We start from the raw sequence: 22,652 nt of genomic DNA, 5'->3' as shown, positions 1-22,652 counted from the left end.
GGGATTAATTCAACAACAGCTATTTCATTCCAGTCTTGGGAAACTTCTGCAGTTAACTTCAGCATGGAAGAATGTCAGACTAGTATATCTATGAGTTCTCTGCCTAGCATCTTAACCTTCTTCCCTCTGGGAAGGAACCACAGTCCTCTCACTGAGCCAGCTCATTGAAACAGTTCATTTTCTAGAGAACCTCAGTGCTGAGCACACACCAGCATTACATGGAGTAAGAGAATACAGACTGACCAAAAAATGCAGACACTGGCACTTGGTAGCATTCAATTTTTACTCCCAACAGCTCCAGCTTTGGAATTCTTTATTTGGTTTGACATATGCTAAACACAGATCTTATGTCAAAGATCTTCCAGGTCTGTTCCCAAGCTTCCCTCCCATTTCTTAACCTGCCTGGATGAATGACCAGTGATCCAGAACATTACTAGGTATAAGATCACAGTCAACTGAAACTACTAAGAGAAGGCAGAAGTTGGCAGCATCGATATGACAGCAGGAACACACGAATTTTCCCCTGTAACCCTCATGTTCCTGAAATACATGTAAAGCAGTAGGACTTCTGTCAAAACATAGAGGGAGAAACAACAGGTTCCCTAGGTGTGTGCTCTCCAGAACAGGAGTCTTCAGGTGCTGCCCAGCCCCACCACTGAGCCACAAGTGCAGCAACTGCAGACACAGCATTGCTTTGCACCAAGCTGGGGCAGGTAAAGTCCTGATCCTGGAGCTGTGCTCTTTTCTGCAAGAGAAGAGGCACAGCCAGTGCCTCTACTGAGGCAATGCAGGGCCACCCTTCAGCCTGGTGTAGTTTTGAAGCCTTTTTCATGTCACTTTCCTGAAGGGTCTTGCATTTCCTTCTCACTCTAAAGCAGCAAGTTCCTCCAGCAGCTGCTCCTTCTCCTGCTGCAGCTCCTGCACGCGCTGTTTGTTCTGCTCCAGTCTGTCCTCGAGCCACTGCAGCAGGGGCCCACTGATGGCAGACATTTGGCTGCAGAGGTTCTTTGTGAACACTGCAAAGAGCAACAACACATCATGCCAGGACAACACACACAAGACTCGGTGTGCTACAACACCCCCAAAGCCAACAGCCAGCCAAGGAAACCCTCCAGCATCCTGGCCATGGCAACCACACAGGAAGGTCTGAACCAGCAGCTTCTAACAGGCAAACACCATTTCAGTGTGACCCAGACAGGGACAACAGTTCTGCAATGAAAATCTGCATACAGCTAATCACTGATGCTAATTAATTTCTAAATTTAGAAGTATCACAGAATGCCTCATTTCCTAAACATGTGAGAATGAACAATGGGGTGATAAACTTGGAACAGAAATGGGATTAGGATTCACCCCATCACAGTGGCAAAAGGAAAGATGTCACACCCATGTAACACCTATATCATGCCAGGAGATGGAAGTATGCATACAGGTCAGCCAGCCACTGTAGGATTGATCCCGGGGCCTGTGGGGTCTGATCCAGCTAGCTCTGGACCCCCGGCCCCTCTCAGTCTCACAAGGACAAAAGTAAAAGACTGGAGGTTCTCTTTCCTCTTGGGACCAGAGTCCCACTTTATTGTGGAACCACTCCAGGGACGTCCAAGGGAGGCAAAGAGAGGAAAAGAGGTCGAGGGTCTCGCTGGGGGAGATTTTAAACCCAGGGGAAGGGGGGTGGGGGAGAGGGGCCACAGCCAATGGGATACAAGTGAGGAGGCGGGGAGGGGAGGAATGGACCAGGGAGAAACCACCACCACTGGGGCTTCGAGGGGAGGGAAATACAAACATACTGTTCAGTGCAAAATACAAAACCCAGTGCAGAACAACAACTGAATAAACTATTTAGTGCAATACAACAAGACACTGCTTTAACACTCAACAAATCCCAAATCCCATTTCCTGTTCCAACATAAAAAATAACCTAAACAAACCAAGCCCTAAACCCCCAAACAATCCCAAAGTCTTCCATAATTTTAACCAATTCTACAAAGCCTGAAGGATACAACATTCATGATTCACCCAGGATTAAGGTGTTTTACGGCCTTTGAAGTTTTTATTTTCAGTTCCTAGTTATAATTCTGTTCCTGTGTAACAAGATTCCATCATTTTGATCCTGGGAGCAGCACCCTGGATTGTCATGTGCAAGAAAGGAATCCTTACCTGAGCCATTATGGATCTTGGTTACAGAGTCAAGATGGGTGAGGCTAAGGGAAGGAAAAGAAAGCAGGTTAGAGACAAAACAGCAGAGAACTATGTATTAAACACAGGCTGTAAAACCAGCTGCCCACAAATTACTAACCAGACCACAGGTACACCTAAACATCTTCACCTGCTGAAGCCCTGCACATTCACAAGGATAACAACTCATGATCACAAAACCCCAAAATTCTGCTGCTAACCCCAGGCTCAGTTCTACAGAAGCACAGGAGCTGCTAATCCTTCTTAATTTCTACAGCTTTGCTAAGCTTTGGTTGTCGTAGTAACAGCAACAGTAGAACGTGCCAGCAAAAAAGCCTTGGAGAGGGGCAGAGCCCCAGGGCTGTTACCTGTGAATTCTCCTGTAGGCATCCTGTTCTTCTTGGCAAAGGATCTTGGGCAGCTCCACGGCTGACTCCAGACAGACCTTCCCAATGGTTTCATGGGGGACAACATGAATGGGAATTTCAATCCTTTCATATCTGGAAGGTTATGAGATGTAATTAAAAGCAGCAAACAAAAAACTGACTCCTACAACCTTACAGCAGTCTGTCCAAGGCCTGGCAGTGCTGCACATCCACTTTTGGGAAATATGCTGGAGCTGACAGGCAAAGGGAAGCATTTTATATCCACATACTTGTCTTGAGTTTGAGTTTGAATTGTAAGGTGCAAACCTGAGGCCTCTGGCTCTGAGTGGGCGGCGGCCTCCTAAAATTCCGAAGGGCACAGGATGTGTCCCAGACCCAAGCTGCCCCCACCTCAGACTCGGGCAGCCCTGGCAGTGCCAAGCACCTCCTGCAAAGTGACATCAGGAACCTGGGCTGGTGAGTTCTGTTTCCCATGGAAAAGGGCCGGCATTCGTGTCCAGGGCCTGTGGCCCCAGGCTCAAACTCTAGAGCTGGAAGCAAAAAGGTGGTGCTACACAACGAATTGCAGCACAAATCCACACCCTGACCTCAAATCTTAAGTGAATAAATTATCTGGGATAAAAGAATCACTCCTAAACTTTAGATTCTCTTCCAGCAGCCTGCAGGAGCAGAAATCAGGAGACCCTGTGCAGGCATCTCTGTACATTTGCTCTTCACAACAGGCTGAGAAGCCACTTACTAGAGACAACCCAGAGAAAGGAGAGACAAGACAAAATACAATCAGACATAATATTCTGTACTCACTCTGAGCTCTTCTGGGCCTGAACAGACTGGAAACAGGTATAGAGAATTCTGCCTGTCTAAGAGAGACAGCAGAAAGTCAGATTCCAAAAGCAAAAAAACATCTAAAGGGCAAAGCAAAGACACATTCCTTTAGGAAGCTTTCAATAGAATTCCAGATGTTTTGCTGTGATTTGCTTGCTGGAGGTGCTTAAAGCATATATTGATAAACCCTTTAATGATGAAAAAAGCAGCAGCTGCTGGGACAGCCTAGACCTGACTGTCAGCTTATCACACATGACAGCCAAACCTGGAGGTTGGAAGAGGGGCAGAGCTGTGTGTGCTGGACACCTGAGGGAAGAGCCCATTTCAGAGCACTTTGCAGCTGCTGCTGCAGCCCCCTGGGCAGCTCAGAGCAATAATCACTTGTTCTCCTGTCCTTGAGAGCACAATACAAACCACTCCCACCGTGCTTTCCATGTGCTCCCAGCACAGCTCTGCCCTTGCAAGCTGCACCCAAGGACTTCAGTTCTGCCCTGATGTTTCTCATGAGCCCCTGGAGGGTTTGTTGCCATTTTTAAGTTGCCTACCTTGGTGTTCTTGTCCTCAATGAAGCAGGAAAAGATCAGCCCTACAAACCCTTGGTCCATCATCTGATACATGGCCTGTGTGCGGACATCTGCAGGGACAAAAATGAGTGAGAGCTGCCCTGCTCACCTGCAGCACTGGGAAATGATCTGCACCTTCTGAAGGGTGATCTGGAATCTGGTAACAAATGTCACAAACATTATGTTTATATCCTCATTCTGGACGAGTTGAGTTTAAATAAAGAACTTCATCCAATTTAAAATGTAATTAAATAGCAAATCTTAAAAATAGAAGTTGAGCTCACAAAGCCAAGAAATTATCTCACAGCCAGCCTGCTGCCACAGATCACCAGGAAGTCCAATACATATAAGGTACGCAGGTACTTCTTTTATGAAAGTTTTCACCTATGCATCAACACTCACAGATATCAGAAATCATCACAGCAGGCCCAGGATCCCCACAGCTTTTTTGCTGTTCCCCACACCCAAGGTCTTTTTTTTCCATCTGGAAGAACAGCAGTACCAGCAGTGGCTGATCTGTGACTCCTGGATCACATCTGAGTCCTTGGAGAGCACACACGGGAATGGGGCTACACTGGCAGGGGCCCCTGCAGCCCACCCAGACAATCAGGGAACGTTTCAGACCCAGAGCTCTTGGAATGTGTGGCTCTGGAGCTCCAGTGCCAGGACCAGCAGCTGGGGTTTCCCCCAGAGCCCAGGGCTGCTCTTACCGACGTGTGATGGCCACACGGTGATGTGGGGGTGGGAGTGGTACCAGCCCACCACCCTCATGGGACGTCCTGTCATCTCAGCCAACCTGTGTGGGGGTCAAGGAGTTTTTGGGACAACAAAGGGAAGGGCTGAGTTTTAAAACAGCAGAGTTTTAAAAGGGCTTCCTATGAGTCAACAGAATTCCAGATCCCTTCAGAGGAGCGGTAAGAAACAGAGCAGGGAGCTGATGGGAGCCTCTTCCCCAGCACCATCAGGAGTCACAGCTGCAGAAGCAACTGGATTTTGTTTGCATGTGGCAGCAAACAACGTTTCAGCAGCTGTCCAAAGCAGCACCACTGAGTGTGTGTAGGGAAGAGGCTCCCCAGTGCAGCAGCTGGAGCCTTGCTGACCTTTCCTCTTCCACTCAGCCTCCCTGCTGAACTGCCACCCCCCTCCATAAACACACTGCAGTTCTACCTGTGACCAAAGATAAAACAATGATAAAAAACTTGTAACACAGCTCCACTGCAAGGACTGGAACCAACAAAGACTCCAGGGAAAGGCAACAGCCCACAGCCAGCACAGCCCTCCCAGCTGAGCAGCTGCAGGAGGGAGCAGCTGACAGCCTCAAGCCAACTGCAGGCCTAAAATACAGCCCATGGGAAGAGCTCCGAGGTAAAGCACTTCACTGGCGAGCTGCTGCTGTCTTGCTGAAGGATATCTCTGCTTCAGTGGAAGCAGCTGAAAGCTGCTCTGGTGAGATCTCCACACGGTCTTTCCTCTTGTCCGAGCGCCGCAGGATTATCACAGAGTGGATATGGACGATTCGGCTGGTGTCCACCTAATGACACAGAGAGGAAATCGGTGATTGCTCTGCTGGAGAAAGCACAGCCCGCAGGGCACGGCCGCCAGCTCTGAGCACCACGGGGCACAGGTGCGTACCGCAGGGCTCTGGCCATAGGAAGCTTTCCTGACTCAGCTCTGACTCTCTCAGAGCTCACCGACGCGCTGGCGGCTGCCGGCGCTGCAGACGAGAGGGGCCCCGGGGCCGCTCCGTGCGCGGTGCCGGCGGTCACGGCCCGCGCCCCACCGTCCTACGGCCCCGCGCGGGCCACGACCCGCAGAGGCAGCGCCGCCACCCGCCCCTCCCCGGGGCCGCCCCTCCGCGGGCGGTACCTCTCCGATGCAGAGGCCCATGACCTCCTCCTTCTCGGTGCTCAGCGCGTGGTTCAGGCACACCAAGAACGCGTCCGCCTCCAGGTGCACCGCCTGCACCGCCATCTTGCCTCCCTGAGCGCCCGCCGCTCGCCCCGCCCCCTCGGCGCAGGGACCAATAGCAGCGGCACCCGCGGGCCCTCCCAGCCAATCGGCGCGGCCTCCGCCCGGGCGAGCGGTGCGTCGCGGCGGAAGGGCCGTGCCGCCCACGGGAGCGGCAGCGCCGGGGTTCCGCCCGGCGGCCGAGGCCCGCGGCGAGCGGCGGGGGATGGCAGGGCCGGGCCTGAGCGGGACGGCCCGGCCCGGTCCGGCTTAGCCCGACTCGGCTGGCCCCGGGCCCGGGCCCGGCCTCCGGGGCCTGCGGGCAGGCGCGGGCAGGCGGCGGGTGCGGGGGGCGGGGGACGGCAGAGCGCGGCGCACGCGGCGCGGCGGTGGCGGCGCGGTGCAGGTAGGTCACGGCGGGGCCGCCCGCACCGGGGCCGCCCCGCACCGGGGCCGCCCCGCACCGGGGCCGCCCGCCCGCCCCGCGGGTCCGGCCCGGGGCGCGCGGTGGCTGTGCCGGTTGCTGCGCCCTCCTCCCGCCCGCCCCGCCACGGCCGGGCCCGTCCGACGGCCGCGCCACACCCCCCCGCCGGCCCGGGCCGGGCCCGGCCGCGCTGCCCGCTCCCGCTCCTCCGCCCGGCTCCCGCGTCCCCTCCCTCGCCCTCCCCGCCTCTCTGCCTGCCTCCCCCCGCATTACGGCCATCTCTTTGTCTTCCTGTTGTTTTAGATCCCACCAAAGCTCGGCCTGCCCTCCCCACGCTGCTGGACAGCCCGGCTGGTCGGTGAGCATCTGCTACCCCTCAGTAGTCGGGCAGAGCGCAGCGTGCAGCCACAGGGGCTCGCTCCAGGCAGGGTAGAGCCCAAACCCCCGAGATGAAGCTTTAGAGTGCCCTTAAGTCACCAGATCATCAGATCCCCGAGTTGTTGCCAGAGCTGGGCTGGGTTTTTGGGGAAGGCTCAGCACCCTTGTAGCCCTGAGGTGCCAAGGCAGCTCTCGTGCCCCAGCAGAAGGCCAGGCTGGCCCGCCTTGCTTGGGGGCTGTAGCTGTGTCAGCACAGCACTGCTGAGCCTCAGCAGTGCTTTTCCTTGGGACCTAAATGGCAGCTGAACTCCCAGTTGCTTTTTAGAACAGAAGGTGATAAAGGGTGGAGTTTATTCAGCACACTGACCTCCAGCTCTGGGGTGGTCCAGGCAGCATCTGGAGCAATTTCTATCACTGTTTCCATAATATATTTTAATGTACCCAACTTAAAACCAAATAAATTGTCGTGACTACAAGTTGCATTCCTCCTCCTGGCCATCTTGACATTTATCCATGTATTGTGGCTCAGAAATCCATCCAGGTCCCAGAACAGCGTTAAACTTCTAAGGTTGATGCTAAGGTGGACAAAACATCTGCCAATATTATTCCTGTCTGTGCTGTGGGGACTGGGATTTGAATCTCCCCAAAACAGCACTTCTACAGCTATGTTGATGGGAATGTTAAAGTCTCAAAGGATGATGCTGCAATTGCAAATTTAAGCTGTTAGTTTTTTTGTTGGTTGTGTCGGTTTTTTTTTGATAGGTTGTGAAGCAAGCAGTGTAAGAACTTGGGTTTAAAACTTGTTTAAAGTATAAGTAAGCTCTCCTTCCACCCATGTCTTCCTTCAGGCTTTGTTTTTGCTTTCTAATCAAACCTGCAGCAATAAGACACTGTATGTTTTCAGGTGCACTGTCTGAGCGTGTGCTTGTGGAATCTCCAGTTTCTTTGGTGTGTTTGGGTGCTGCAGACTCCTGCCCCACCTCTAACCCCATTCCTGCCCCACCCCAAACCCAATCAACGGTTTTGCCTGACCTCAGGATTTTCCATGTGGCACTACCTGGGCACCTCCACAGGCCAGACTGAGCCTTTCAGCTTTGCAGTTCTGGGGAAGCTTGGGGCAAATCAGTGGGGCAAAGGGTGAGAGCACACATTAACCTCTGCCCATTCTGCACAGTGGCCTCTGCATGAGACCTTGCTCTGTTGTCCTGGGTCTGTCATCGCTGCCATCTCCACTCACCATGAACACAAATGTGCATGTTGTGCTTTAGTCCTACCACCTGTAGTTCAGCCAGGCTGAACCAGGGCACTGTTTGCATAGGAGACCTTCCAGGAGAGCTTACCTACAGTAGGAAACACAGCTCACTTACTGAGACATATTTTTCTATTACTGCAGCCAGTCTTGAGCCTTCTGGTTCTGGGGATGATGACCTATAAAAATTCCAGCTTTGAATGGAATAAAAGCAAGTTCTTGGGCATTTCTTATCATGATGGAACTTTTTCCAGTTTACTGCAGAGTAGGAGTGTGTCCTGGCCGAATTCCACCTGGGGTGATTATATTCAGCTGACTGAAAGTGATCAGTGACAATTGCTGCATTTCACTGTTGTGCAGAGTTCCACACAGATGTTTAATTTGTAATGTAGCTTAGGTTAAAGCAGAAAGGAAACGAATTACAGTAATGTCCCTTTAACCTTAATTCCTGAAGGCCTTGTGAGGCTTGTCAGACTGCAGTCACATTCCTCTAAATGCCAGTGATCCAGCTGGTGGGGCATTCCTTGGAATGCCTGTCCCTTGTCACAGGATGGCAGCAAGAACAGTGGTGCTTTGTGTAGGGCACGTGCACATCCCCACACATCAAGTAAGGAAACAAACAGAATGGGTGAAAAAAAGAAGTAATAAAAGAACACTCAATGTTTTGTTTGTGATGGTGCTGTTCAGGCTGATCCGTGGTTGGTGTTTTGTTCTCAAAAAGGCTGAGTGCTCCTTTGTCTCAAAAAGGTAGAGAAACACTGATATTAAGATATGGAAGGCATCATAGAAGACTATTTTCTGTTATATACGCACCCTAATGCATAGCAATTTATATTTTTCTCTCCCTGACTTTCACTCCTTTATTTTGTACCCAGATTTCTTGCTCCTGTTTGAAATATGCCTTATAACCTTACAAGTTGTCAGAAGACCACTGTGTTTCACTGGGATAAAGAATATTTCATCTGCTTCATAGCAGCAGGATGTTGTATGTGTTACAGCTTAACTTTGTTCTACTTTACACCTAGATAAAGGATGAAGACTGTCTGTACCATTTTGATTACCTCTTCTAGGGTTCAAAGAGAATCATATCCCCTGACCTCCATTTGCTAATGGCTCAGCTTGATCTAACTGGCACACAGATAAAGGTGCTGTTAAACAAAAGTTACAGTAGCAGGAACCACCTCAATGCCCCAAGCTCCTCCGCCCGTGGTGGTGGCTCTCTGTGACCAGCCAAAAGCCGAGTGACGCAGTCCTGAGTGCTGCTCCCGAGGAGTTTGGGTGTGAATGGACAGTGCTGCCACCCCTGAGAGATGAGACAAAGGATCCCGCACCCCGACAGCTCAGCGAGCTCCAAAGATGAGAGTCCTGCACACCGAGCTCTGTGCTTTGTCTCCAGAGTGATCTTCGTTCCTGTTAAGCTCACCTCACTGCTGGTCACGAGTTTTGCTTTTGGGATTTAGACCACCTCTTTGTTCCCCCTCGTTTTACACAAAGACTGTTAATAGGACTGTTAGCGGAATGAGCAAAGCCAATACTCACAGGGTTTAACTTTGTACCAATAGCACCTTTTGCCCCAGAATGCCTTACCAATGCCGCCCAGCACGCGTGTCCCAGTGTACGACTTGGCCTGACGTTTCCGCTGCCTTAGGCACCACCTCAGCCTCCCGAGCTGACTTTTAGGGACATTTCCGCACGTAGCATCTCAGCCGAGGAGTCGGACAGCGCCTGGCTGCCAGGTCCGGGAGCTGTGTCCGTGAATGTGCTCGGCGCTACTGAGCCCGCGGGATGGCCCAGGGAGGGGAGGCTGCGGCTCCCCCCGTGCGCCTCTGGGTGCGCCGCGTGGGGGTTTACTGCGATGAGCACCGCAAAACCTGGCTCGTGGCTGCAGAAGAGGCAAGTGCGCGCTTTGAGTTCCCCGTGGTTGTAGCTTTGCTGTTTCGGGTGCCTCTGCCAGTAACTGCCTGCTCTGTTTGTTACTTTCCCCCAGGAGGAAGGTATGCTGAGGGCTCGGATCCAAAGAGTTCAGGTTCCCCTGGGTGAGGCGCTGCGACCCAGCCAGCTCCCCCCATCCCGGCTGCCTCACATGTGGCAGCTGTCCCAGGGTGAGCAGTACAGGGATAGTAACTCTCGCGTTTGGGAGATAGAGCACCATCTCATGGTAAGGATGGTGGCAACAATAGACCATAGTCATTCCTGTTTGTGAAGTCATTTGAGATCCTTGAGGGACGGCAAAGGACTGTTACTTTGTTGAAGTCCGTTAGCTCAACCGCAGTTAACTGTAGACGTATTGAACTTTTCCTTGTCACTTACAGCTTGATGGTGTTGAAGAACTGCTGCTTAAACTCGTGCCTGGGGATTAATCTGGTATGTGCAGACATTACCCCTGCTTTATACTGTGCACTGTTTACTCCCAGTCTTTCTTTACTATGAATTTTTGTCTTTCAGGAGCAGTGGCTCTAGGAAGATGCCATTGTCTGTTTTGTACAATAAAAGGTTCTCTCTCCACTGAAATGCAGCCACCTTTGAGGTGGAAGCAGTTAAAAACACACAGCAGCAGCACACAAGAGTTTAGGACAGGCAGTGAAGAGGAGTATTGTGACCAAGTGAAACATCAGGGGGAGTTCTAGGTAGGCAGAATGTAATTGCCCCAAATGGAATTTGGCCAGGATGCTGCAAAAATGCCCTAATGATACTGGAAACTGCTGTGGGCTGGTGACTTGTCAGAAACAGGAAAGGCAGCAGCGCCCAGCTCTGAGCAGAGGCCGAACTGTGGCTCAGAGGGTTCAGTCTCACCACCACTTTCAGTGACACTGGTGCTTTCCTTAGAGGTCTCCTGTTCAACTGCTGGTACCACCAGCTTTTGCTTGGCTTTTGTTCTTACACTGACACAGTTACAGGTCACAGCTACAGAAAAATCAACTTGAGTGTCTGAAATCCTTTTCTGATGTATTTGAACAAGATGGAGCTGTCCTCCAGTCTGATTGAGGGGTTTTTTGGACAGAAGGAGAGAATTTCCAAGAGACTTTCTCCTGAAATAAAGTGAAAAGAGCCCTTCTTGTTGCTTTATGGCATATACACAACTGAGTTGTTTGGTTGATTACTTTTTTTAAATGCCTTCTCCAGCTGTGGTTCCATGACTTGCCACCAAATCCTTGGTTGTGTAAAGCTTACAGATGTGGATTTCACATAAATATGTGTCTCAGTATAAGGTCTAGAGATAGAAAACTTAGAATTTAGTCAGCTGTGTTAATTTGAATATTTTCTGGAAATTTTGTATATCCAAGTGAAAAAGGATACATTTTAACTAGAGAAAAAAAAAAGGCTTTTAAACTTAGTGACATGAAACTTCCTCTATTCATTGTCCCCATCATCATCTTTTAGCCAGACACAGAGAGTTCTTGTGTGTGTTGGCAGGCACCTGCAAGCAGCAGTAGATGTTTTCTGAATGATGACAGTAGGGGAAATTGGGAGCTCTTGAAAGATGTGGCTGTAGGACATTGTCTTTCCCCTACCCCCTGTAAAGAACCCTGATCTGCAGTAACATTTTCCTGTCATTTTAGTTCCTGAACATGTCCCGGAAGGATCCCTGCCAGAAACAAGCCTGTGAAATACAGAAATGCTTGCAAGGTACCAAGTGCCACTTTGTCTTTGATGTCTTGATTTTTGGTGGAACTTAATTCTTTTAACTTAACCTTGTCCTTTCCTTTCACGCTGAGAAGGAACAAAGCACATTAGCATTGCCTGGTCACAAAATGAACAAAATTATAACATCTGATTTTAGTAGAATTACTTTGTGCTTAATTATAAATAATGAGACATCATTAGTATAAAGCAGAGGATTAGTAACAGTAATGTGCTTATAGTGTTCTCCATGCTGGCAGTGAGATCCCACATGTATTTTTGGGATTCAGCCATGGGCAGGGAGAGCTAGACTTTATAATAAGCTCTCTTACAGTGTGGTTAGCGAGGGAGTGAGTGGAGTGCATGAGAAGACTGCAGAGCTGCTCCAGGGGCATTTCAAGAGAGGTGGGACAGAATTCTGTCCTCGAGGTGTGAGATGGTTTTTCATGTCCCCAGCAATTGTCTGGAGAAGACCTTTAATGTCCTCATGGTTTGGAGCATTCTCCCACAAAGGACTACCTTATCTCCCTCTACTACTGCAGTTAAAAGCTGATAGTTGACCCTATTTTAGTCCCATCTGTGGCAATGTTCTTTTTGTAACATTGTGGAAGTTATTCCAGGTGCTTTCCTGTGTAGGTTTGTGTACAGTTTTGATCTGAATGGTTAAGTGTTGGCAGAGAAGCTCTTTGCTGCATGTACACATCGCTGTCACTGCTGCTGTTCATGTATTGTGCTGTGGAGGTCTCTGAAGTGTACAGATGAAGCAGCTGAGTGGACAGAGAGCAAAGCAATTTTCCTCTTTAATTAAAGTACAGAACCTTAACTGAGGAATGTACCCAGTGTGTGAGATGGAGGCTGGGAGCTGGACCTTTGGGAGATACTGACTTCTCAAAACTTATTGTTCCAAAAGATCTTGCTGCTTCCTCTGAGAGACTGAATGCCTGCTGTAAATCTCTTTTGTGTTTTCTTATCTGTGTGTGACTTTCAGCAATGCATCCTTGACAGATGATAGTGTGCCTGTATGTAGTTACAGTTTTAGAAACAAAGATGCAAAGGCAGAGGGACAGTTAGGAGAGCCTTGGAGTACTCATCAACTGCAGGTTATGGCAGAGAGAGACCAGCTCTCCTCTCCAAGGGCCTGCCATACGTTTTGGGCTGCCAGCTTGCAGAAATCACCACAACATTTTTCTCAGGGGTGATCTCTGTGTGTGTATCACACCTCACTCACTAGCCCAGTTAGGGAATTCATAGCCCAATGATCACAGCAGTGTGGTTTGCTCATTAACTAGAAGGTGTTCACTGCTGCTTTCTGGGCTCTCCACGGGTGCTGTGTGTCTCACATTATGCTGCTGTTGCTTCTTTTAATATTTTAAAAGTCAGAATGGGTGTGATTGCAGTTGTGTCGTGGTTGCAGAGCTCATCCAAGGCAGAGGAGGTGGCTGTGCATGCCCTGTGTTTCTGGGCAGACAGGCAGGTGGTTCTTAACTCAAACCAGACTGAGTCTCTTCCTGCAGGGCTCCTCTCTGTCAGCCTTTGGCCACAGCTTTAGGTGGCTGCACCTAAAGAGAGGTTTTTGTGAGCAAGAAAATGATAGAAGCTTGTAAGCAGCTGAAGAGCTGGGCTAGGTGTGCTCCCCCAGGGAACACAGCCTGTTCCTCTCTGCAGACCTGGTGTCTCCTTCTTGTTTTCCAGCGAACAACTACCTGGAGTCCAAGTGTGAAGCTGCGCTTCAGGAGATGCGGAAATGCTGCGCTCGGTACACCAAGGGCAGATCCGTCTGTTGTTCAGGGTTTGAGAGAGAAGAAAGGGAGAGAGAAAAGGCTAAGCTGACTTCAAAAGGAATTCCCCCACCACCTCAGTAACACAATGCAGCTCCAGCAGGTGCTGGAGCATGGACTCACTTGAAGAGCTTGTGTGTGTTTTTTTCAAGCCTTCTTTAGACTTTCAGAAAAGCCAGATTGCTCCTGGAACACACCATTCAGCACACCAAAAAGCATTACACAGTACCAACATATGGCCTGGTTAACAAACTTTATTTTCTGTATGAAAACATAATCTATGTTGCCTCTGCATCACACCTGTGAAATGTCAACTTGATGTTTTTAGGATGCTTACCTTACTCTAATCCATCCTTGTTCTAAAAATGGAGAATTGGAACCGAGTTATTCTGGCTTCTGGAGTGAGAGGTACAGGAAATGAGCTCAGAAGAGTGAGTTTAAACATGAAACAAACCCATCTTGATACAACAAAGGTATTGCTGCCACCATGCAGTAGTTCCAGACAATATTTGCCTGTCCAGTGGTTCAAGCTCAAGAATGGGAATCAGGTCTGATGATTGTTCCTAAGTCTTGTATAGATCATGAGTGACTACAAGTCACTTTGCCTAAGTGCCTCACTTTTCCACTGGACAGAGTTGTTTATTTTATATTTGAATTGCCTACACGCTGCTATTTGCATGATAAAGATGTTACAGGAATATAATTTCAGGGACTGCTACAGGGATAGGATATTTTTTTAAAAAAAGCAATATTCATTTGAAAGATTTGACTGTTGATACAAAATTTATAAATTTATGTCTAATTGAACACCTTTAAGCAATATGCTTTGAATCCAAGTCTAGTTAAAACTGCTGATACCCAAAGGCCTGTCACAGAGCCCTAGGCTAGATCCAAGAACTGACTTAGGTGCTGCTTACTGAACAAGCAGTTGTAGGCAGTAATTTTCCATACAGCATTCCAGACTCACTCCCCAGCCGGCTGTGTCTGGACCCCAGGAGAGATTGCTTTCCAGAAGCTCTCGGCCATGCAGCAGAATTTCCTGTGACCTGTAGGAAGAGCTCATAGACAGGTTCCTGCACCACCCTTCAGCGCTGCCTGTAGCAGGAGTCCAGGCACCCAAATATCAGGCTCCCAACCCACTAGCCCTAACTCTGTATTAGATCTAGCCGTAAAGGACTTTTGTGCTGTGATCAAGTACAACTTACTAATGAAATAGAGCTTCTATAAACCACTGAGGTCTAGGCACAATAGTTGTGTGTACTGAAGCCTAGAAGAGCAAACCATCTGCATTCACTGCTCTGAAATACCATGGTACAAAATAAACAACTGGAACAAATTGTGGTCTCTGGTTGTTTGTTGGGCTGCAAGCTGGGCGTCTTGGCTGCTGTTCACAGCCCAGAGCCATGTGAGATCATGTTTAAATAGAAGCTGCTTGATATTTTTATAACTGGGGCTGAAGATCAGAGTAATTTAGGGCTTGTCTTCCCCTCCCACCACCCTCGCCCGCAAGAAAAACCCTTAAGACAAAACAGGGGGTTTAGTGTCCCTGAAAAGTAGGGAAAAGTGATGACAATGTTGTGAACCATCTCAAACACTGACAAGTAGCTAATTTTTCTCTTTTGTCCTATCTGAGCAGGAACAGTGGAAAGTCATTAATATATGATAATATATATATTTAGGCTTTTGTTGCACCTATGAAAAAGAAATAGCCTTGTCTCCATGCCCATTTGAAGTTGGGTGGAACAAATTTGCTCAGCAGAGGCAACCCAGGCTGGCTACAGACCCACCTCCTGCCCTAGGAGCACCCCACTTCTTGGGAATATGGGTGATTGGTGCCAGGATGATAAGGGAGAGGGGTTTATTGAGATAGCCCAGGTTACCTGCATGGATGAGGGGAGGCTGGTGCCCTCATACACTCATTTACGTTGGAACAGACCTTTAAGATCGCGTCCAACCATTCCCCCAGCACTGCCAATTGACCACTCACCCATGTCCCCAAGTGCTGCCTGCTACACTCCTGCTGCTGGTCTGGCTGTAGGTGCTTCCCTCAATCACATGAGACAGGAAAGTGCTGGTTTCCAGGAAGCCAACAGACTTCACACAGAGAAGCATTTAGAGCAAAACTGTTTAATAAAATATCACTTCAACAAGCATTTACATACAATATATAAAACCACTTCAAAAGCCTAATGTGTTTGAAATTTTCTCATAGTGTAACAGATGTCAGAAGTTGTTGAAACAAGACTGAAAGGAGCAGGAGTGGGGAGGGGAAGGGACACCCCATCTTGGCACCTGCACCAATGAAAATGCATCCCCATAGAGACTGATCCAGCATCAAAGCTTCCAGTGTTGCCCCACAGCATCAAACAGTGCCAGCCGTGAGCCCAACACCAGCACAGCAGAAAGATTTGCCACATCCTGATGTCCTTGTCCATTCTCTGCCTACATTTACATCAAACTCAGCAATAATCTGTTGTTTCCCCAATAAGCAGCATTTTAGCTCCCTCTCTGGGCCATTTCTCTCCACAGCAGCAAACTGGGACTTGAGCAGAACTCGCCCCACCTAGGGCTGGGCAGAAGCAGAGACTTATGTGAGCCTGAAAAACATCCCTAAGGTCTGTTAATGATTTTTGCTTTGAGCTTTGTTGTTGGAGACAGCTTTGTGGAGATCAGTGCATCTCAGAAGAAGTTGCGTTCTGCAGCCCACTCAGCCAAAGAGCAGCAATGCTGTTGTCCTACAAGAACAAGAGATAACCTGCAAGACCAATGTATCTATTTATGCATGTTCATGTCTGCAGATCCTACAGAAAAGCAAACCAAATCCCAAAAAATCCCACCACCATCTGTAACTGCTAAACACCAATTTATTTAAGACCTATTTGCTACATTCCATCACTCCTGCAGTCCAGGATGGCCTTTAGGAAGGCCATTGTTAAAGGATGTGAGCCCAGCTGCTCCTTCATTCTCCTTGGCCATGTATGGCAGGACAGGAAAAAAGACAGCAGCTTCTATCTTCTCATTACCTGCAGCCTCTCTTCAGATCCTGAAGGTGAGGAAAACCTCAGCTTAATCAATGTGGTACTATATGGACACTTCAATCAGCAGAGCTGAAACAAAACTACCAAATGCAAGTGCTCATTCCAAACCATCTGGTGGAAGAACCCACCATTTCAGCTCTACCAGAAGCTCTTGGGGAAAGATCCCCTTTCCAGCCATACTGAGAGCAGCAGATCACAAAGCCTTTGCACAGCACTGGAAATGGGGTGCAGCTGCTGAGCCAGATGCTGCAAAACACCCACCCAGAGTGTCATTGTTCCCTACCATGTTTCCCATTGAAAGATGAGCTGACTTTCATATAAAATCCCACATTCTGGGCAAGAACTCCTTCCTATACCTGCTGGAAGACATCACCACATTGTCAGACAAGTCTCTAAGCTCACAGAATACCTCTGGGGGATGTATGTTTGTACTGCACACAACTGCACTGAGTCAGACTATCCAAAAACAGCTGAGCTCTGTACCTGGGCTGCCTCATCTCCTGCAGAAGGGCTGCAGCTGATGGAATTAAGCAAACAGCTTTTCTTGTGGAAATGGCAAACACAAAAAAGGAACATAACTAAGGCAGAAATATGCAAATGAACCGCTCTCACAAGAGTGCAGTCTGATTTTCACAAAAGTTTTGTCATTTCAGTTGCTTGCAGAGACCAGGGAGAAGGAATTTGTGCTCTTCAGGGGCAAGTAAAGGACTGCACTCCAGATTTCACACCATCCTCCTTTCTCCAGTACAGCTGGCAACAGGGACCTGGACCAGTACAGTATACCCTAAGCAGGGATGCATTTCCTGTCTACAATCCTGTCCCACATGGTTACAGCTCGAGGAGCATAACCAATACCATAACCAAACCAAAGTGACCAGAGAAGGTTGTGGTAGACATGGAAACCCCAGCCAGAGGCCCAGAGTGTTTTACAGTAAATGGCACAGCTGAAATGCCCCCATCTGCCACAGCCAGGCTGGGCCTGCTGGAAGCAGGAAAGAACCTCAAAGGCTGAGCCTTCAGGTGGTTCTACAGCACAGAACTTGGTGACTTTCAGAACACATCATGAGGAAAGGGCCTGGAGAATCAGCCTCAGTGCTCAGTTTCCATCAGCAGTACCAGTGCTGCAATTTCAGTACGGGGAAGGATACCAGCAGAGACAAAGCCAAATGGCCACCTATGTGCAGTGAAATATCAGGGGAGGGCAGGAAAATCCATATTCCCTTGTCCTGGACACAGCTCAGGCTGTGCTTTGACACTTCTGCACCCACCCCAGGATAGTCAACCACATTTTGGATTCCACAGACCACCTCTGTGCAGAGGGAAGCAGAGGTGTTCCAGGTGCCAGGGCAGAAATACTGAAAGCTAAACCATGATGAAGAGCTGACACATAAAGAGTGGTGAAGAGTTTGACACATATACTGGCAGACAAAGGTACATGTAACAGTCCTGAGCACCTGGAATAAGCACATTTAAGAAGTTTCTCTGCTGCTACATTTTTATGAAGTAGAAGCTCATCAGAATATTTGAGACTGGGTGTATTTGGTGGGAAATCATGATACACTGAGAGTTGTAAGCTTCCAGACCAACCCCAGCACACTAACAGCCCAGACAGAACAAAAAGGTGGAAATCAGAAGCAGCGTTGTAAGAAATAAGGACTGAACCTGTGAGCAGATGGGACTGAGCCTGTTGGCAACATCCTTTGACTTCTAAGTGAGAGATAACAGCAGTAGGGGAGGGGAAGTTGGGCATGAAAGGAGAGTGCAGCTTCTAGGATGCCATTCCAAGCATGAATCCTCCAGCAAACCCTCCAGTCAAGATAACATTCTTCTTCAGAAATATGACCACCTAAGCAGGGATGAAAAGAGACAACAGTGTTCAACAACATCAAGCCACCCATTGACCCTCCTGCTAAGAAATCCCTCAGGCTGTTCTTGAGGCAAGTCATGCTCACAGAGATACCACTGCTCAGATTTGGGAAAACTTCCTACCTAATTACCTCCCCTCCCCAGCTGCACCAGCACACAGCCAGATCTTCATCCTGCTCAGCCATGAGCAGCCAGCTGCTCCAGGAGAATGCTGTGGGAAATTATGTCTTCCTAAACTCTAGGCAGGCAGCATCCACAGCTTTTGTCATCTCTCCCATTTTGCTGTCATCCAAGAATCCCCTCCTTGTATTTGCACAACTGAACATCCTTAACAGCTCAAGAATCAACCCCGTTTTCTACTGTCCCTCCAGCACATGCCCTGGGAGAGCTGTCTCACCTCATCCACTCTGCTTTTCACTTCTGGAGGCATTTGATTACCACTGGTGTGAAATTTCAGCTGCTGCTTGGCTTTGTTCATGTCCCGTTGTACTAGGTTCCAGTCCACCTTGATGTATCCTGTGTGGTTTGCAATCTAGAGTTTTGAGGATTAGAAAAAAGCTCCTGAAGTCCTGCATGACCACAGCTAAACCCCTTGCTCACCCACCTTCCCTGACCACAGCCACCTCCCCTGACCACAGCCACCTCCCACTCACTGGTCCAGTGGGCACACTGGCTTAAAAATCGAACAGAACACCAACCCTGGAGCTGTATCAAGTGTTCTGCAACATCTGTCTCCCACAGTAATCCCCAAACTGCTGGGCACACACTGCATCTTAGCCCACTTCAGCCTCTTTTCCTCACTGTAAAGCTGGCATCACCTCCCCCTAACAACTGCCATGGATATTACTGGGACTCTCTGCAGTTCTCCTGCTCGTGTGGGTGGACACAGCTATTGATAGCCCATTCCTCTCAAACTATTTTATCTGCTCAGGGTGATTCAGCTGTGGAACTCCCTCTACCCAGAGCAAGCTTCTGACATTCAGCAGAACAAGCAGAACCAGGAGACTGAGGGAGAATGAGTCACACACAAGACCTGTCTGCCTGAGGAGCAAACAGGTGAGAGCTGAACAAGGCCTGAGAGCTGCTCTACCTGCTCCAGGATACACCAGATACATGAACACATCTGAGTAGCTTCCCTCAATGCCAGGCCTCTTGGAAACCAGCAGAAGTGGTAGAGGACAGAGAGAGATCTCCTTCCTCTTCTCTTCCCCAGTGCTTTACAGTGAGCCCCACCTGTGCTGGCTGACTCCTCGGGAAGCCAGGCTGGCAGGAAGCATGCCACAGACATGGGTAAATTCTTCTTGACATGCAGGGCTGTTCCTGCAGGGACACTATGTCCACAGCCACAGGACTCAGTATGTTAGCCTGTTCTGCAGCAGCAGCATGGCTCACTGCAGCTGAAGGCTGTCCCATGCTCCACTCAGGTGCCCCTGCAGTGAAAGCTCTCCTGTGCCTTTGGCCTAGCCTTTGGTAGCAGATCCTCAGTGGATGTGCACTGGCAATCCTGGGGTTTATGCACACAAACCCTGCCCTGCTGTTGCATCCATGTGCCCTGGAGAACACACACCTTTGACATTTACAGCCACACAAAGCTCCTGGCAGAGGGGGTGGACTGATCCCACATACCCCAACAGGCAGTGGTTCCTAGAGAGACCTTTGTCCCCAGCAGCACAGTTCTCAGAAAGCCTGGGCTGCTGTTCATACACACCTGAAGTAGGAAAAAGCCTCCTCCCACTGCTGTTGCTGCCAGCTTTCCAACTTTCTGGAAGATGAATCCAGTACACCTACAAATCAACCAGCATTCAGTCAGGAGAATGAAACACCACACACACACATTATGCTTCCCACAGGCAAGGCTGCCTTTGGCAGCAGTTACCCAAGACTGGAGACAGCCTGAGAAAGAGCAGAAGAAACCCATGTGCAACCAGAGAGAAGGATTTGCACCCAGAAAAAATTGATGCTTTATAGCTTTTCACTTTGTGCTGTCACATTCCAGCCTTTTTCACTTTGATTCTTATCTCTTCAACCTCATCCTTCTCCTAAAAGAGTAACCAGAAACCTGTGATTTCATCAAAATCAACAAGTGATTTTACGTTTTGACGTTGTTTTTTTTAACTGGTATCATCTCTGAGGGGAAATTAGGGAGCACAGGTGCTGCTCCATGATAGAGCATGTGGAGCAAATCACAAGCCTCTTTCTTACTTATTTATAAAGTAAGCAGCAAACAACCACTTACTTTACCATTTTATTTCTCAGAAGAGAAAAATGATGGAACAAGCACATAGCATAGTGATCTATACTGGTCTCCAAAATGGGTTACCTGCTTTCAGCATGAAAAGCATTCCTGCATCCAGCACCACCCCATTGCTCAGTCAATGCACAGCCATGGGCTGGTGTATTGTGCCACCCAAACCACACTTTCCTTGGAACACTGTTTCCTTATGAGCATTGCAAACAACACAGCAACCTGCCTTTACCCATGTCTGAATACACCTAGTGAAGGTACAAGACAGAGGCAGCCAGGTCACACTTCTGTCAGAAGACAAAGCTGTCATACACTTAAATAATTACCCCGTTACCAGGTGAAGATGAGTGGCATGGTAAGAGGCAAAAAGCAGTAATTACACAAAGTTTTCAACTCAAATGATGCTGTGGGAAAGAAGTTACAAATAGAGCCACCCTCGGTCCCAGCTACAAATGACAGGAAACCCTGGGAACTGTGAGCCCAGGAGGTTTTTAAAGCAGATGCCTGAAGCCCATCCACCTCCAGTGGAGAAGGCATCCTTGTTTCGAGGGGTTTTTGTCTGTTCTAATTCAACAGCACCATTTTTTTGCCAGAAGTTAAAAATAATTACAGACTGGTGCAATTCTCTTTGCTTCAAGACAGTCTCGGTTCTTCAAGTTCTAGACAACATTTAAGATGTCCCAGCGCTCAGCAGGCCCTGCCAGGGGACAGGAGGCTGAGCAGCCGCCTTCTCTGACTGCTACATGATCACCCAGCACCTGTCAGAGTGACCCCAGAGACCCAGCCAGTGCCTGCCGCGAGCAGCACGGGCAGCCCGGCCCATCTTACCATCCCGTGACCCCTCCGATCACCAGCTGCGTGGCCACATTGTATTTCTCAGCGCTCGACCCCGAGCTGGGGGCGAACATCTTGCGCCACCAGGGCCGGTTCTTGGTGTACTCCGCCAGGTCCAGCACGTTGAATGTGTCGTCCTTGGCACCTGCGGGCACCTGGAGAGGCTCAGTGCTGGGAGGGCCGTACCAGAGCCCCCTGCAGCTGCCCGGTGCCTCCCCGCGGGCACGGCAGCCCTGCCCAGACACAGCTCACGGGGCCGGCACTCCCCAGGCCCCTCAGCCCCCTCCCGTGCCCGGGACCGCTCGCTCCCTCGGGCCGCCCCTCGCAGAGCGGCCGGGGCCTGGCGCCGCGCCCGGGGCCGCCCCTCGGGCCCTCAGGCCGGGCCAGGCCCCGGCAGCCGCCGCCGCGCGGTGCGAAGGAACGAAGGAACGACTGCGCGCTCTGCAGCGGGGACGCGGAGCCGGGGACCCGCTGCCAGGGGGAGAGGGGTGAGGGGATCCGCGCCCCGAGCCTGCCCCGGCCAGCCCCGCCCGGCCCGGCCCGGCCCAGCCCGGCCCGGCCCACCTCCGCCCGGCACCGCCATAACGCTGCTGCGCTCCGCGCAGGCGCGGGCAGGGCGCGCGTCAGGGGGAGAGGGAACCGAGGGGAGAGGGAACCGAGGGGAGAGGGGAACAGAGGGGAGAGGGAACCGAGGGGAAAGGGGAACAAAGGGGAGAGGGGAACAAAGGGGAGAGGGAACCGAGGGGAGAGGGGAACAAAGGGGAGAGGGAACCGAGGGGAGAGGGAACCGAGGGGAGAGGGGAACAAAGGGGAGAGGGAAGCGAGGGGAGAGGGACGGGGAGAGAAGGGAGAGGGATGGGGAGAGAGGAACCAAGGGGAGAGGGACGGGGAGAGAGGGGAGAGAGGAGAGGAGAGGAGAGGAGAGGAGAGGAGAGGAGAGGAGAGGAGAGGAGAGGAGAGGAGAGGAGAGGAGAGGAGAGGAGAGGAGAGGAGAGGAGAGGAGAGGAGAGGGACGGGGAGAGGGGAGAGGGACGGGGAGAGAGGGGAAGAGGGGAGAGGGACGGGGAGAGGGGAGAGGGGAGAGGGACGGGGAGAGAAGGGAGAGGGATGGGGAGAGAGGAACCAAGCGGAGAGGGACGGGGAGAGAGGGGAGAGAGGAGAGGAGAGGAGAGGAGAGGGACGGGGAGAGGGGAGAGGGACGGGGAGAGAGGAACCAAGGGGAGAGGGACGGGGAGAGAGGGGAAGAGGGGAGAGGGACGGGGAGAGGGGAGAGGGGAGAGGGACGGGGAGAGAAGGGAGAGGGATGGGGAGAGAGGAACCAAG

General features: G+C 50.3%; 4 protein-coding genes across 16 annotated transcripts; 2 read left to right on the top strand and 2 right to left on the bottom strand.

Annotated features, from left to right (window-relative positions):
* Positions 1-269: 269 nt before the first annotated feature.
* Positions 270-5,946, bottom strand: BRCC3 (BRCA1/BRCA2-containing complex subunit 3). The gene is made up of 8 exons (XM_021534533.3): positions 5,816-5,946; positions 5,361-5,480; positions 4,660-4,747; positions 3,932-4,020; positions 3,366-3,421; positions 2,544-2,675; positions 2,158-2,201; positions 270-1,016 (listed from the first exon to the last, which is right to left on the bottom strand). The coding sequence occupies exons 1-8, from the start codon at positions 5,918-5,920 to the stop codon at positions 865-867; spliced, it is 786 nt and encodes a 261-aa protein (XP_021390208.1). The 5' UTR covers positions 5,921-5,946; the 3' UTR covers positions 270-864.
* Positions 5,947-6,276: 330 nt separating this feature from the next.
* On the top strand, positions 6,277-14,682 carry MTCP1 (mature T cell proliferation 1). Of its 10 annotated transcripts, none has more exons than XM_085570731.1 (9): positions 6,277-6,302; positions 6,624-6,678; positions 8,823-8,932; positions 9,018-9,840; positions 9,935-10,105; positions 10,260-10,311; positions 10,393-10,574; positions 11,508-11,574; positions 13,261-14,682. In XM_085570731.1, exons 4-6 carry the CDS (start codon positions 9,733-9,735, stop codon positions 10,305-10,307), a joined length of 327 nt encoding a protein of 108 aa, XP_085426857.1. In that variant the 5' UTR covers positions 6,277-6,302; positions 6,624-6,678; positions 8,823-8,932; positions 9,018-9,732; the 3' UTR covers positions 10,308-10,311; positions 10,393-10,574; positions 11,508-11,574; positions 13,261-14,682. The 10 variants fall into 10 exon arrangements, with proteins under 10 accessions (XP_085426857.1, XP_085426855.1, XP_085426856.1 ...); XM_085570729.1 differs by lacking the exon at positions 8,823-8,932 and adding an exon at positions 7,603-7,835 and having other exon boundaries at positions 8,973-9,840; XM_085570730.1 differs by lacking the exon at positions 8,823-8,932 and having other exon boundaries at positions 6,624-6,674; positions 8,973-9,840.
* CMC4 (C-X9-C motif containing 4) lies at positions 6,277-14,682 on the top strand. Of its 4 annotated transcripts, XM_085570734.1 has the most exons (6): positions 6,277-6,302; positions 6,624-6,678; positions 8,823-10,311; positions 10,393-10,574; positions 11,508-11,574; positions 13,261-14,682. In XM_085570734.1, the coding sequence occupies exons 5-6, from the start codon at positions 11,517-11,519 to the stop codon at positions 13,428-13,430; spliced, it is 228 nt and encodes a 75-aa protein (XP_085426860.1). In that variant the 5' UTR covers positions 6,277-6,302; positions 6,624-6,678; positions 8,823-10,311; positions 10,393-10,574; positions 11,508-11,516; the 3' UTR covers positions 13,431-14,682. The 4 variants fall into 4 exon arrangements, with proteins under 4 accessions (XP_085426860.1, XP_085426862.1, XP_021390200.2 ...); XM_085570736.1 differs by lacking the exons at positions 8,823-10,311; positions 10,393-10,574 and having other exon boundaries at positions 6,624-6,674; XM_021534525.3 differs by lacking the exons at positions 8,823-10,311; positions 10,393-10,574.
* Positions 14,683-15,457: 775 nt separating this feature from the next.
* On the bottom strand, positions 15,458-21,938 carry FUNDC2 (FUN14 domain containing 2). Its single transcript, XM_021534523.3, has 5 exons — positions 21,894-21,938; positions 21,324-21,474; positions 19,959-20,034; positions 18,648-18,782; positions 15,458-18,230 (listed from the first exon to the last, which is right to left on the bottom strand). The coding sequence occupies exons 1-5, from the start codon at positions 21,910-21,912 to the stop codon at positions 18,153-18,155; spliced, it is 459 nt and encodes a 152-aa protein (XP_021390198.1). The 5' UTR covers positions 21,913-21,938; the 3' UTR covers positions 15,458-18,152.
* Between the last annotated feature and the right edge of the window lie 714 nt (positions 21,939-22,652).

The sequence above is a fragment of the Lonchura striata genome, chromosome 4A (genome assembly GCF_050655825.1).
Source record: "Lonchura striata isolate lonStrDom1 chromosome 4A, ASM5065582v1, whole genome shotgun sequence".
NCBI lineage: Eukaryota > Metazoa > Chordata > Aves > Passeriformes > Estrildidae > Lonchura > Lonchura striata.
The sequence above is the reverse complement of the archived record's forward strand: the minus strand, read 5'-3'. Positions and strand labels throughout refer to the sequence as shown.